Genomic DNA, 16,788 nt, shown 5'->3' on the forward strand with positions numbered 1-16,788 from the left:
AAGTTTACATCAATTCCACCAGGTGGTAGCACACTGTAGCAGACTTTTGTCCCTGTTCACTCAGCATAAATCCTGATAGACGATTGCATACTCCTCAGATACACTAATTCCCTCAGTATATAGTAAAGTTAAATTGGACATCAGTATATGTTAAAGTTGTACTGACAGTTAGCCTATTTTGTGGGTTTCTAAATGGGTTACATAATATTAAGTTATGAATTTTATCATACTGTAAACCATTTGAGGTAGTGAGAACTGTAAGGGCCTGAAGCACATCACTGTCAGTTGTGTGATGGTAGCATTTTTTCATGCTTTTGAAATCTGTTGTTCTTATGGTGAGTCAGGTTTATCTGTGCTGTAGGTTCACACTGAATATATGAAAATTCTCGAAAAGCTGTATCAATGGTTCCTCCGGTATTCACTTAACTGTGGGATCGATGGCAGTGTGCTTTAGAGTCTTAAGGCTCTCAGCACCTCATTTGTATTCTATTCAAGTGACCATGTTGGTAGACATTACTACTTCAGTTTAACCATTTCCACAAATGTAAATTGTGTTTGAAATTGGCTGCTTACTGTGCAGGAATCCGCTTTCGTGTGCAGTGTAAACGTTAACTAAGTTGAATCTATTTTAAATGCTAACAGAAAAGTAAAGCTGTGAGGATGCACCATGCATTGTACTTGGGTAGCTCAGTCAGTAGAGCACTTGCCCAGGAATGGCATTGGTCCTGAGTTTGAGTCTCGTCTTGCAGACAATTTTAATCTGCCAGGATGTTTCACATCAGCGCACACTCCATTGCAGAGTGAAAATCTCTTTCTGGGAATGTAAAAATAAATTATTAGCAAAAGTTATTCGCAACAGAACCAGAGTGTCCAAGAATAATTCCTTTGATTGAGAGAATGACAAAACCAAATAAGCAAGACTAGAAGTGAACATTTAACAAGAGAAGTGTACAGTTAGCACAAGTTTTTGTGTGGGTGTAGCGTAAGAATATTTGATTTTCAGCCCAGAAGTAAATTTATGAACTAATACATCTGTTAGGGATTTTGTACATTTGTCTGAAAAAAATGGAAAATCACAAAAACTACCATTTACACAAAAATGTGAAACAGAGAGCAGAAAAAGCTTACACGTTATTTTGTTATTGCCCTAAACTGTACTTAATTATGTACAAAACAACAAAATTCAACAAAAACAATACTTTCTTTTGTCAGATAAGTTATGCATCTTATTATTATTATTAATGTTGTTATTATTATTGGCAGTGGCTTTAGTTGCATAAACTTATTGATAAGCATAATTGTTATACAGCAGTTGCTATTAATTTCAATTCCCAAATTTAACTGAATCTAAAAACTTGTTAACACCGAGAATGAACACTCAGAAGCCACCAATGATTATAATCTTCAATAAATTTAAAATTTGCAGCAGTGTGGAACATTTCTAAGGAAAGCCAATTACTTTGTTTTTGTAGATGTTGTTTGCACCTCCCATTGAAACAAGGCAGCCATGTTTTGTGAGATTTGAGCATTCATTGTTTATAGATAATTATTGTTGCATTTAGTTCCAGGTTTTACTTCACTGTAAACACTTTTATTGTTCTTGGTACATATTTACGTGTTTATAAACACATAAGCAGTAGCAGTCATATGTATGTGAGGTCTGCTTGCTTGAGTAAATGAATGTGTGTGTGTTTCCTTTTCTGAAGAAGCCTTTGGTCAAAAGCTAATTTGTTTGTTGTCATGCCTGTCTACAGCTCATTGTTTCATCTTTATGATGAGTAGAAACCTATTTTTTCCATATACTGTTGATATTTCAACCTTGAGTTTCCATAGTTTGACTGTGATTTGTTATGGGCTACCATGGTTGTCTTGTGCTTGAAGAAAATGAATGAAAAACTTTAATGCAAATGGTATCAAGTTATAAGAAACAAAAACACTTGAACCATTAATCATACATCAAAGACAAGTATTAACTATATATGTAAAATTTTCTATTATTTCTTTATTACTGATGACTTCATCTCTGGTGTGTGGTGTTAAGATATGGTTTTTTAACCATTTATGTTCACCATATAAATATTTTTTGTATATTTTGAACAGGGTAGGAACATTCATGTAGCCATTATTCAAATTTCCAACAAGCAGGAAATAATTTACAAACTTCAGCTAAATTTGTGAGTTTAATAACTTCACTGCAAAAGATGATTGTCATAACAGCATTCATAGTGGATACTTCATTTATGTGAGAAGTAATTTCATGCCCTTAACTGTAAGCAAGAATAATATGTTTTCTGCATGCTTCTGCTTACTGGGAGCATTGACACCACACATTCACAGTATCAAGTTCCATGTTTTTACACAGTAACATAGGTGATCCATGAGGGAAAACAATGAATCACTATTTGTGTGCTGAATTGCCTATCTTTTGTAAATGTGATGACATGCTAAATGATACAGAGGGTCCAAAATCAATTACAACAGAACAGAATAGACCAACAACACTTATTCTGGTAGAAATGGATCACTCTTGGTGAGATGTAAGAATATCTACATACACACGACACTTTGGATAAGGTAACAGCATTGGTCACTGGTATGTTTGACGGTCTCTCCCATTTATAGTACAGCAGGTCAGATAGATAATTAGTTTTCAAATAATTTATCTATTCCTTACACAACCTTTTTACACTCACACCCATACATTCAAATCATATTGTTATTGTCAGTTGTACACAGGTATTTCAAGTGAAAAATAAATTCTGACCTCTGCTGAATAACAAGGCAATAGTTTATTTAATATAACTGAAAAAATAACACTTCTTTCTCAATGGACCAGGTTTGCTGTTGATTTATAGCAATTTAGTCACTGTTAACAATTAGTACAGTTTCTGACAGATGCTCCACTTTATTAATGTATACCTTGATTGTGCATAAAATTTCTTCTTTGTGATGGGATCTGCAGAAAATTATGAATGAATTACTTTTTTCAACACGTTTTTGTGATTACACATACAGATATAATCTGTAGTGGTGGTAGTCAGGATGTATGGTGTGATTAGGTACACCCCCCCTCCCCCTTACAGGTTTCAGTGAAGGTGCAAGTTGATAGAGATTCATGGAGCCAGTAGGATGTCCACTAATAAATCATAGAAGACACATTAACTGTTTATTTATTCCCAGAGATACAACAGCTGTGTTGTTGCAGGCAGTTTCCAGGATCAGACACCATCCCTGGAGTGCAGAAAGGGGGCTAAACTCAGCATGTGGTCTTGATGACTCTGCTAACACACAGCACTGAGCAGTCCCCAACAGGGCACAGTCATTCTGTCATCACTCCGGTAGGTGATGATGTACAACATCAGAGTGCATCCAGAGCAGTAGGCAACTGTGTTGATCTCTGCAGAAGTTGGCCGCATTGGGCAGTACCAATGTGCTGCTCTTTGCAGCAAACACTTGAGCATAAAGGGATGAACTGAGGACTCCATTGTAGGCAGCAGTGACCATGGCCTGCAGGGCAGAATGTGCCCACATAAAGCAAGCCAGCAGCAGTAGCGTTTTGCCACACAGGACAAATGGTGGCTCAGCGCAATGTAAGCATCCTGCATTTGACAGAAGTCAATCAGCAGATGGCCTACCAGCTGGAAGGCACAAGCTCAGTTTCTGGTGGCATCTGGACTTTGGCATCTCATAGTTTTGCAGCTAGTGAAAGCAGAGACGGAATAACACACTTCAGTTCAATGGCTGGCTTTTACTACCTCTTGTAGAAGGTTGCAGGTCAAAGCAGACACTACATAGCTGAAATGGTCAGTATTATAGTGGCTCATCCCAGCCCTTTATTGACAGGACATCATTCTGCATCAAATAAACCACAGTACAGCTGCAGCACAAGGCTTGGGCATGTGGTAATCACGTCAATACTGCTACTGTCTGGCTTCCATATTTTCATTGCATCAGCAGTGTTACAGCCCTGACTGTGGCATCAGGGCTGAAATAACTTGTTCTATTTTAGGGACTAGCAGTGATTCTTGCTGTTTTGTGACAACCTTCATATAATTTCTTGTTAAAGAATACATAGCCATCTCCTATCTGCCTCGCTTCTCTAAGCTTCTTGTCTCAAGCCTGCAGTGACATATTGTATTAACTAAATTATGGCTTTCAATGCCCCAAGAACAAATCAAAGGCATCAGAGAAACTTGTTTCATAAATTTATGAGATTATAAGTCTGTGGAATTTTTTTGGTCCAGATAATCACTAAAGAGTTCATTACAAAAACACTGTATTTCAACAATCAACTGTTATAATTAAAAGAAAGGAAATGGAAAGGAATAATAATTAAAATTTAGTTTTCCTGATATTGAACTCTTTAGAGAAGCACTAGACAAGTTGGAGTAGGAAATGAAGTAATTTGTTGTTGCTACATTTTGAAAGCATTACTCCAAAACAGGAATCTGAATCATGTTCTTCACAAAAATGAACTTCATTCACCATGTTGTCCAATGACAGAAGTGTGCCACAATTTCACAAAAGTGACCAAGACAGCATTTTCATGTACATAGTGCACTCTGATGAGCTCGTGGAGACCTTTACTTTCAGTATCAGAACAGCTCTAGACGACACAATTGCTAATCTGATTCCTGTATGAAATGGACTTTTTCCACACAATGCTCTCCTAGTGATGATTAATATAATAGTTCTCTTTAGTTTGCACACATTGTTGATGTAGATACATATACTAGCATGACAATAGGTATGAACCTATATTATCTGTTGTTCATGTGTCCCACTTACCTGCAACTCACCAATCCATGATGGAAGCCACAATTCAAAATCAATATCAAATTCATTAGGCATGTCAATTTTCAAGTTTTCATAAAAACTTCCAACATATTGTTTCGGTCGAAAAAGTGCAGCAAAAGTTGGATTTTTTTTCATTTCATATTCCAGCAAAAGAAAAATCTGCAAAGAAGTGGCTTTATTAAACTCTCAGTTTAGCGTTGGGAAGCAATGGATTTTGCATCAAGATATTATAAGATATGACAGATACTTTTTTATTTGCTCACAAATAGCTGTTGCCATTTCACATCACACTATTACATTATATCCCTAGGATACATTACTTTACTGCAAAACTGAATTTATCCTTCTACTATTTCCATAATCTTTGGCATTTTGTCACCAAGGCTCAGGTATTTAAATTTAATGATGTTTTCAGGAGATAGACAAAGGACACCTGGTAATTTTTCCATTCCTTTACTCCTCTACCAACAGTATCAGATGTTCAAAATGAATATTGTGGTTGTAAGGCTTTGTAGCATTTATTCCATTAGAGTTCTAAGTAATACATAAATTGAAAGAATGACTCAATTTTAGTTTTGTCTGTATACCTGTTACAAGCTCAAAAGTCTACAGATTAGGGTTTTTGTGGCAACTTTGCAAACAAAATGTTGCTACATGATAATGAATATTTCCGGGATTGTGTTGTCTTCAGTGATAAATAGGCATTTCACCTAAGTGGAATAGAAACAAACATAACATGCCCATCTGTGGGTCAGCAAACCCCAATGAGATGGTACAGTTGCAATGAGACTCCCCTATTCCGAATGTTTTTATGCTGTATTCTGGCATGAGGTTTATGGGCCTCTCTTTTTCGCTGAAGCAACTGTAACTGGGGTTTGATGCACTAGAACTATAGCTCTTCCCTCAACTGGAAGTTAGTTATTTAGTTAGTTAGTCAGTTAGAAGCTGAACCACAGAACGTTATCTGGCTGCAACATGACGTGCTGCCTAACTGGCATAAATCAGAATTTGATTGGTCAAATGGCATTGTATCTGACCACTGGATCTGCCAAAAGGGGCCAGATGTTTTGCATGACCTCTATATTCACACAGTCTGGCACCTTGTGATTTTTACCTTTGGGAGTTCATAAAGGATCATGTGTATATGCCTCTGCTACCAGCTGATCTACAATGACTTAAGAAACAGGACTGAAGCAGTTGTTGCAACAATTACTCCAGAAACACCGATCAAGGTTCGAGCAGAACTCACTTATCAACCCAATGTGTGCCAAGTATTGAATGGTGCTCACTTGTAAGAAAAACTGTTTGAGGCACTCTTTCAGTTGAAGTATAATTTATAATTTTATGTTGACTGTATTAAATCTAAAAAGCCTTAACAGCACAATATTCATTTTGAAAGACACATTTTTAAATTCATTGTTGTTCCACTATTTCACATTTATTTTGAGCTGGTGGGTCTTTCCCTCCCTTATACAAACCATCAGTGGCCTCTCTTGTTCATGTACCTTCTCTTCTCATGCATTCTCAGCCACTTATGATTGGTAAATTCCAACCTGCCCTCCCCCCTATCTGCTCACTTCTTTGTGTGTAATCTCCCAATTTAAATTTCTTAATTATTTCTGAGGTACTAATTGTTTTTTGATGGGTCCCTCCAATATTCCAGACAGCCATCTGCTGCATTCATCGTATCTGCCCTGACACATATTTTTACTGATCACTGCACATCCCTGCAGCATCCTCCAAATGGAGTCAGACAAGCAATATGTGGGCTTTCTCCTTTTACTCTTGCTTGTAAAACTTTCAGAACTATCATTAACATGTGCAGAGACTTACCTGACATGAAAAAAGACATGGGATGCCTCCCAGTATTGTGTCAGACCTCCTTTTGCCCAAATAATGCAACAACACTGTGTGGTATGGACTCAAGTCATTGGACGTCAGCTGCAAAAACACTGAGCCATGGCATCTCTATAGCCACTCATAACTCTTGAAGTGTTGCCAGAGCAGTATTTTGTGCACAAACAATTCCTTGATTATGTCCCATAAATGTTCAATGGGATTTAGGTGATCTGGCCAAATCATCCACTCAAATTGTCCAGAATGTTCTTCAAACATTCAAAACTTGTTGCCCAGTGAAATTTTATAGTGTCATCTATAAAAATTCCATCATTGTTTGGGATCACACTGTCCACGAATGGCTGAAAATGGTCTGCAAGTAGTTGAATATAACCATTTCCAGTTAATGATCAGTTCAGCTGGACCAGAGGACCCAATCCAGTCCGTGTAAACACAGACCACACCATTATGTAGCCACCAACAGCTTTCACAGTGCCTTGTTGACAACTCAGGTCCATGGCTTCATGGAGTCTGCACCACACTTGAACCATACCATCAGCTCTTATCAACTGACCAGGCCACCGTTTACCAGTTGTCTCGGGGTTCAGCCAATATGTTCACAAGTCCAGGAGAGCTGCTGAAGGAAATGTTGTGCTGTTGGCAAAGGTACTTCCGTATGTTGTCTGCTTCCATTGGCCACTAACGGCAAATTTTGCAGCACTGTCCTAATGAATATATTTGTCACATGTCCCACATTGATTTCTGCAGTTAGTTCATACATTTTTACTTGTCTGTTAGCACTACAACTCTACATAAATGCTGCTGATCTCAGTTATTAAGTGGATGCTGTTGGCTACTGCATTCTCCATGATGAGAGGAAATACCTGAAATTTGCTATTCTTGCCACACTCTTGACACTCTGGATCTCAAAATATTTAATTTCCTATTGCATTCTGAAATGGAATGACTCATGCATGTAGCTCCAGCTACCATTCTGCATTACCTTCATATGCCCATAATATTAGAAACCTTTTCAGATGAATCACCTGAGTACAAACTGTAGCTCCACCAATGCACGGCCATTTTACACCTCATGTACATGATACTGTCTGTCATCCTCTGTATTTTTGTATACTGCATTCACATGACATTTGTCATCTCTGTGTATATGTCTTGTTTACTCCCTTACTTTATGAAGTTACAAATGTAGTTACCCAGCACTTATTGTTATGCCCTAGGCCATTTCTATACATATAGTTTCTGATAACTTCTAGATTTTTCTGAATAATCTCACAGTCATTTTAGTTTTTCACTTCCCTGTAAACAACTACTGGTAAGTCATCAGCAAATAGTCTTAACTCTGAGTTTATCCCTTCTTCAACACCACTGACATAAATTAGGATCACATGGCCCTAATTTACTGCCTTGTGGTACATCTCCCTCTATCATCACTAGCTTTCATGGGAACTCTCCCAGTTTTTCTGCGCTGCAGATGTTCTGTGGCCCAACATATTACTCTTTCGGCAAGATCCAATCCTTGCAGGGTTTTTTTTGCAGTATCATGTGATTGAGCCTATCAAAAGTTTTGGAAAAATCAGTGACTATACAGTCAAGTTACCCTCTCCAGTCAATCACTTCTGATGTTACCTGCTGAAAAATGAACTAACTGTAACCAGCATGAAAAGCCAGCTCTGAATCCATGCTGGCTCCTACACCACCACATAACTCCCTGCAAACAGTCTCAGGCATATTTATTTATAATCCCTTCAAATGCACTGCCCGACAACAAAATCACCCAGGAAGGAAGGTGGAAATTAAATGAAACTTTGTGGGCTGAAATGGTACGTGATGTTATTTCAGTGATCACAGAATCAAACTAATTTACAAAGAAGATGGCAATGTGAGGTCACTTACCAGTATGACATTGCACCCCTGTTACCCTCGATGCATGCACTAACTCAGTTGGGAGGAGTGTCATAAAGCCATTGTATACTCTCCTGAGTCAAGCTAGCCCAAAACTGTTGGGATAGCACAGAAATGCAATTCATCACAGTACAAAATGTGATGCCATTCATAAGCAGTACTTGCTTGCCAGTTGTGACAACACTCCAATGACAGCCTTCTCACAGGACAGTGGTACCCTCATCTGTCTGCTGCTAGTTTCTGACCAGTGTTGCAGGATGACACAGAATGTTGCAGGGAATCCATTACTTCTTCTCATATGGCAGACACACATGTGAAGAGGTTACAGTATGTTTGGTATGGAATATGGAAAGCCTACACTGTGGTGGCGAGACATGGTTGACCAGAATCTTGATGATGAGTATGCCTGCCCTCAGATTCCCACATCATCCAACATTTGGCCAGTGTCACACCTGAATGCCCACAAATCTGGATATTGCATGAGTTGACCAGCCAGCCAAATGGAGATTGTCAGGTGCTGATAAAGCTGTCTCACATGCATATGTGGCACCTTCATGTCTTTCACAGTGACCACTCAGCATCTGACACTGTTCACCTGTTCACATTCCTTGTGTACAATAACAGGCCTGATAACAACACAAAACATGAACATCATTAATGTACTCCGGTGGCTATTCTACCTGTCACAGTGGATTGTAACTATAATCATTTACATACATGCCAATGATGTGTGCATATATGAAGCTACATTTACATCTAGCCTCGTCTTTTGGGTGATTCACTTTTTTGTCAGGCAGTGTATTCCGTTTAGAATAAAGGTAAGATTAATGGGTGTGTAGGTTTTACTGTTGTCCCTTGGCCCTTTTCCCTTGTATATAGGTATTATTACTTCTTTCCATTCACCTGGGAAAAAAATATTATTTACAACAGATGTCACTTAGGAATCGTAGGTAAAGCACAATGCTGAAATCCATGATTTTTAGTGTTTCTCCATATATTCTATTCACCCCTCTTACCTTCTTTCATTCTGTTTCTTTCACAGCTACATATATTTCCCCGTTATCAAATGTAAACCCATTAATGACAACCCTCTCCTTTCCATTTGCTTCTACCATGTCCTTCTCTACCCAAACCCACTATACTACTGTATTCCTGAGTAAAAAAGTTCTGCTTTTACTGCATCCTTTGACTTTGACAGTAGTTGGACACTGATTGAATGTCTGAAACTGTCCTTTGTGTACCTTTATGGCTCCTATATACCCAAACATGCTTCTCCACCTCTCATGGTAACCCTGCCTCACCGCAATCAGTTGCTCCAGAAAACATTTTTTTGTTTCTCTCCTACCTTCACATAGCTCCATTTTTAGGGCTTCCACACAAGTCTCTCTGCCCTTTCCCTTTCTGATCTTGTTTCTCTGCATTCTCACCTTCCTTTATATTAAATTACCTGCCGCTACAAATGTGGATGCACTCACCAACTGTGATATAGCTTTCAAAGTGATGGAGCACAGTAATCAGTCATCCTTTTCTTTCAGGTTTTATTAACGCAAAACTAGACTTCAGCTAGTGCCTAGCTGTTACCAATGCACTATTCACAGTTTCAGTATGTCAGGCTTGTTTGGGCTTCTGTCAAAGTTCATTCAAGACTCTTTTTTAGTTAGCTCATTGTTACCAGAATCTCAGGTGTGAGGCACACCAGTTTTATGTGGGACACCCTGTAAATGCTATTATATCCAACCTGTCCCCTCTAGAAATGCTGAGCCATATCTGTAGGACTTCAGTATTACAATTGAAAGTCTGCTTGTATGCATATGCTTCATGCACTAAAATAAACACCCAAGCCCACTTGGTCTGCCTATCTCCTCCGAACACACGGTATCCTGCTGGCAAGACTTCCTGTCCTCAATATCCCCTACGAGTCACCTTTTTTTATCTCTCACAACTCTGTATTCAATTTCCTTGGCTAAGGTAATAAATTCTATTACTGTCCTAACAAGAGAGATCTCTGTACCCATCTAGGAGAATTCCTTTTTCTCAGATTCTAGCACCTTTAATTTTAACCCTGGTTTCACACAGACATTTAAATTTTCTCCTCTTTCTGCAACCACCACTTTAGTCTATTTTTATGATTTCAGAAACACTTATGAAGTTTAGTACAAGTTTTATAGTCTAAGTTACAAGGCCATTCTGTGTGAGGAATTTTTCCCTAATGAACTTATTTTGTTCTAAGAACATTATATCCAAAGTACATAGATCTCAAACACAGTCATTTATCCTGTCTATAGCTGCCGTTCACTGTTCTTTGGTGTACAATGTCACTTACCACTATCATGGATCCTGAGAAAATCTTTTTGCTGTTCCTGTAATGTTTCTTGTTTCATTAATCAGCTCATCTTCACTGTAACTGCATAGTATGCGTGTCCCCAGATGTATGAAAAGACCTTAATGCATCTTGTTACACTGTGCTGGTCTAATCTCTGTTGAACTTTGTTTGGCATTTATAATGTTTTTCAGATGACTGTTCATCTGAGGTAGGCATTATAGCTTGGAGCTCTGATGTTTATTTGCTGATATAATCCCTACAGCCTTCTTCAGAACACAGTCTCAATACCAAGATATGTTGGCAACAATTTATGTGTCCTCATATTTAATCCAGTATCTCTCAGTTAAACAGTGCTTAGCCACAGCAGATCTATCTGCTTGTTGAAGACTGTTATGAACCAAACCAGCTGTCTTGTCTTTTGAAGCTTTGCTACAGGAACATGGAATTTAACAAACACTAGCCTTCCTTAGACCCAGACAATCTTTTAGAGCCAGCCCTTAGTCTTGGTTGGATGATCTAACAATATTTCAGTCTTAATATTTTATGTTCTCCCAGTTTTGGAGGATATGTTCCCAGTATAAACAAGGAAGGCAGCTGGTACACATCCAGCTTCCTGTGCTTCAGGCTGTAGTGCAAACTCCAAGGTGCGACAAATCTGCGTATCATAGAAACCATTCTGCATGAAAACAGGACTTCAAGTGTCCGATTTCTTCTGACAAACCATCAGAGTCAGCAATGCTCTTCATGTAAGCACCCTAAGGAGCCCACTGCAATGATGCATTACATGCAACTCATTGCACACAGATACCATTTGGTACTTGTGGCTCTCAGGTAAATGCTGTTTCCTAGAACTTCATCATTCCTTTTATAAGCTAACACATCCAAGAAAGGAAGTGTTCCATTACTTTCAACTTGCAGTGTGAATTTAATGCTGAGAAGAAGAGAATTAAAGTCTTCTAGGAATCTGATTATCAGGTACCATAGGGCCAAGTCATGAAGATGTTGTCCATTTACCTCCAAAAACAGGTTAGTTTACAAATTGCCATCCTCATAGCTCTATCCTCAAAATATTCTATAAAAAAAATTTGGAGTTATGGGTGATATAGGACTTCTTGTACCCATTCCATCGATCTGTTTAAAAACCTGCCTATTATATAATTATATAAAACGTTTATGGAAGTCAGAACATGAAGACAGAACTTCATCATTTTCACATTTGTGTTTTTACTGACTGAGTTCGAGGAATCTTTAAGTTAAAGCCACATAAAAAGACACACAACAACAAAAGCTGACCAGATGATCTGATTGGCCCAAGAATAATAATTTCAGCTGGAATTCAAATGAATTAGAAAAACGGTAATCACATTTTCCGACAAATGGGTGATGAGCCCCCTCTAATAATTTACCAAGTTGTAGGTAGGCACACACAAGGTGTTGACAATGGGACACAATAGAACCCCTTCTTTGTGGAGATTTGGTCCATTACATAATCTTGTCAGAACAGCCACATCTGGCCAATTTTTTTATCACATTTACAAAAGTGAGAGGGTCTTAGGTTTTACCCTATCTGTGGGGTTTCTCTGTAAGTTTCAATAAGCTAGGTCATCAAGTAAAGAAACAATTTTTCTAATACACAAGTACACTGATGAGCTATGACATTATGACCACTGCCCGCTGTGAGAATGAATACCACCTGGCATTGTGAGCACATGACATGGTAAGCAGGATAACTGTCCATGTCACAAGGCCAGAATTATGCTACAGTGGTTGGAGGAACATGATAGTAAACCGATTATCATGTGTTAGCCACAAAATTCACTCAATCTGAGCACCATCTGGTAAGCTACTGGGCACCAAACATCTGGTGCCACAAACATTCAGATATCTACCAAGGACTTCGAAAATCCATGCCACACAGAATCACTGCTGTATTGCCTTCCAACAAACTATTATGCAGGTGATAACAATGCTTTGACTAATCAGTGTAATCGATATCATAGGGGCACTGTGGTATTACCTTTATCTGTTGGTAAACTAAATCTTTATCTTTTCAAATAAAGTAAACAGCTAATCTTTTTCTAGGAGAAACATTACCCTGCAACAATGGTGCACAAAATTCAAAAATCAGAGGAATGCACAGTGGCTCAGCACTGTTTGATTGAGAGATATGGGATAAAATATGAGGACATACATGTGTGTCTCCTGGTATCGAGGCTGACATTAAGGAGGTGACAGATATTTATTTTGTAGGTAATATTATTAATATAGACAATGGATTTCCCTTAAGTAGGATGTGAACCCCATTATAATATGTACCATTTCTCAATGTGTGTAAAATTATAAGTAGCAGCTCTTAGTGGCAGTTGTCTGGATTGTGAAATATTCCTTATTCCAGCATTCACCAACTTCTGGTACATGTGCCATGGGCTATCTTAGAGTGACAGCTCAGATTTTTCAGAACTTCCATTTGGCACCCAAAGAATGTTAGCCATTTGAATGCTGAAATATTGTAAAAGTGATTTGAGGATTTGGCTGAAAATCCAACAAACACACCTCAAATTACAATGCTGGGAAAGCTTACAACATTAGATCAGTACCAAACGTTCCAAGATTCACCTGAATTTGGTGTTTGCATTCTTTCCCTCAGTAAAAGTAAAGGGGATGGCTGGTAGAAAAGAGCACTTAGGAAGTTTGGAAGCCATCCAGACCTATAGATCAAGAAAGACAATAAAGATAAAATGAGATGAAGACTAACAATGAAGCTGATGTCTACATAAAATGGATGATTTTAAAAATTTTGTCTCTGGTTCTGAGAAAATTATAAGTAAAAAACTGACAATATATTCAGTTTTCCTTTTATCAAACTTAGCAATCCATTACTTCATTTATACACTGTTAATATCAGTTTCCATTATCTCAGATTGTCAGTTTCTCTTATCCTCCAGCACAAATAAGGTATGGGGTATGTCCTACAATATATTATAACTATCACAGAAACACAAATAGGTTCATATAAAGAAATGGTAACAAGGTTTTTAACTTGTAAGAAGTTGTGTCACCTTCCATATAAATTTATTCTTATTGATGTATCGTTACAGATCATGAATAACAGAACAGTTATGCACTACAGTTCAGTGCCATATAGGAGAATGGCTCTTCCTTCAAGCTCACATTCTTCCACTAAAAATGGATAAATTAATGCTTCATTATTTCTACCAGTCTCAAGTAAGATCTATTGAAAAAATTGTTATTTACTGTCTCTTAAGGTGTGATGAAGAGCATCCCATGGCTGAACTGAAATGATGAAGTGAAACAGGAAAAAACTCATAACCTAAAATACCTATCTCTGAATAAACCTGGTCACTATGCATGGGTGTAAAGTATATATTATTATTGACTTCTATTTTACACACAATACAATTAGAGCAATAGAGTAGAAATAATCCAAAAACTCTGTGTCAGCAAAACACTAGAATAATACCTCTTCCAGATGTTTGTTACATTTCTTTGTTTCTTCTTCATCAAGTGTCACGCCTCCTTGCAAAATTTTGTGGATTGACACTTCCAATTTATGATACTTAGACGTAGCCATTCTAGAGATCAAATGACAGTCTAAAAAGAAAGAAAGAAATTATTATGACTAATTAATGACCAACTATTCATCATGATTTTACACACACAAAAACTTACTTATGTATACTGCTACCACAAGAACTATGACTTCCTATTTCCAGTAGTAATAGTTCATTTCAAAAACATTCCCATATTCAAATCTTGAAAGTGATGAGGAAAAACCCTTAATATATGAATAATATAGGGTAACTTCTTCTATGCACAGAAAATACTCTATACTGATGACATGACACAAGTAAATGAAGAACAAAATTTGGAAGCACATGAAAGAATTGAATATATTTCAACTAATAACACATGTGTAGTTGTATGCAGAAGATTACTTAAAATTGTAAATTTGAACAAGATAATGTTTATGGTATTCAGCAGCAAAGACATTTGTGACCATACAAGTGCATTCCTTGCTCAACCAAGACTGAATGAAATCTTTCGTGTAAAATGTTAGTTAATAATAAATGGAGAAAACATGTTAAACAACTTGCACAATATGCCAGCAAACAAGTACTGCACACAATGTACCATCACTTGTTTGAAATGAGTTTAAAACTGCAGCATGAGGGAACCCCATCAGAGCACTGAAACATGATAAACAGAGCAGCAGTGATGATTCATTCCATGAGTTATGAAACACAAACAATCATTATCTTAAAATCAGGTAAATCCAAAAGCAAGCTTCAAATTTTCCATATTATTGCCTTTATGAGAATGATGTGCAAATTACTCATGAGGCTGCTGTGTAATAGGATATGCATTGAGATACTTGGAAAGATTCTTCTTGAAAAGGCTAGATTTTGACCAAACCATAGTTGTGTCATTAAAGTGCTTTTGCTGACAATTTACATAGAAGCTAGCTTCCAGAAAAAAACTGAAGATCTCTGCTGTATTTATTGATCTGTCTGAAGCTAATGATACCATGTGGAGGCAGGTAGTTGTCTGTCAGTTACTCAGTATAATACTGTGCAGAAGAATAGCACAAATTCTTAACATGTAAAATAAGGGAAAGGCAGCCGTTCACCTATATCAGATCGAAGCATGAAGCACAGAAACATATAACAGAAAACAGTATCCACAGTAGCTATTGAGCATTAGATCTTTTTCTATCAGAAGTACACATACTCACACATACGACTACCAAACACGACACCCAAATGAATACTCCCTCAGTTATTGAAAGCTGTTGTCTGAGCTGATGATTGTGGGGAGGGGGTAGGGAAGGATGCAACAAGGGGGTAATGGGCAAGAGGCAGGTCTTTGCACAGACGACTCCACAGCTGCACAAGAAGACGAAAAGATCACAGAGGGTGGAACAAAGAGAGATGTAGAAAGAGCAAGAGGGGAGAAAGAAAGAGGAGAAGGGAGGGGCAAAAGAGAAAGATGAAGATGAAGAGAGAGAAAGAGAAAGGACTTTAAAAGGTGTGAAAGGGAGGGAGGAAGAAGAAGATGAGAGAGAATGTCAGCATGGGGGGCGGGGGGGGGGGGGGGGGCGGGGAGGGGAGGAAGAGTGGTGGGAGAAGGAAGTGCTCAATCTGGATGGATGGGCAGTGATATGGATACAAGAGAAATAGTAAAAGATAAAGTGAGGCAGTGTGGTGGTCTAGGCTAAGGGGGCTATGAGAGCAAAGGATATGTTGGAAGGAAAATTCCCATCTGCACAGTTTAGAAAAACTTGTGCTGGAAGGGAATATCCAAATGGTCTGCAGAGTGAAGCAGCTGTTGAAGTCATTTGTCTTGTGGTGTGCAGCATGTACAGCCACTGCACGGTCAATTAGTGATTTGCCACAGTAAGGCAGTGGACATTCTTGTCAGTAGACAATTGTCACTTGCCATGCCTACATAGAATGCTGTACAATAATTACAATATAGATAATATACACTGAAGCACCAAAGAAACTGATATAGGCATGTGTATTCAAATACAGAGAAATGTTAACAGGTAGATTAGATTAGATTAGATTAACTTTCATTCCAATTGATCCGTAGTGAGGAGGTCCTCCAGGATGTAGAACATGTCAAAAAAACAACAATACATGACAAATATTTACAACTAAAACAAATAATCTAATGTACCATTCCACAGGTCTCAAGTGGAATGATCGTCATTTTTTAATGAAAACTATATGAAAGAGTCATTTTACAAATAATAAAGCACTGAATTTAAAATAAAAAAGTTTATTTATTTATTTATAATGTAATAAACATGTAATACAACTACTATAATACTTATTTACAATGAACACATTACTGCACTGAAATGGTGGTTGTTTATATAATAGAAA

The 16,788-nt window shown here is 37.7% G+C and overlaps 1 protein-coding gene across 2 annotated transcripts in view; it reads right to left on the reverse strand.

Annotated features, from left to right (window-relative positions):
• Window positions 1-16,788, reverse strand: part of LOC124606353 (cyclic GMP-AMP synthase-like) — a 353,987-nt gene that overhangs the window by 274,673 nt on the left and 62,526 nt on the right. For both annotated transcript variants that reach the window (XM_047138335.1, XM_047138334.1), the window contains exons 2-3: window positions 14,361-14,491; window positions 4,789-4,956 (exon numbers count right to left, since the gene is read on the reverse strand). In XM_047138335.1, coding sequence (XP_046994291.1) covers window positions 4,789-4,956; window positions 14,361-14,471 — 279 coding nt within the window. In that variant the 5' untranslated portion in view covers window positions 14,472-14,491. The remainder of the gene's footprint in view (window positions 1-4,788; window positions 4,957-14,360; window positions 14,492-16,788) is intronic.

This window comes from Schistocerca americana, chromosome 3 (genome assembly GCF_021461395.2).
Source record: "Schistocerca americana isolate TAMUIC-IGC-003095 chromosome 3, iqSchAmer2.1, whole genome shotgun sequence".
NCBI lineage: Eukaryota > Metazoa > Arthropoda > Insecta > Orthoptera > Acrididae > Schistocerca > Schistocerca americana.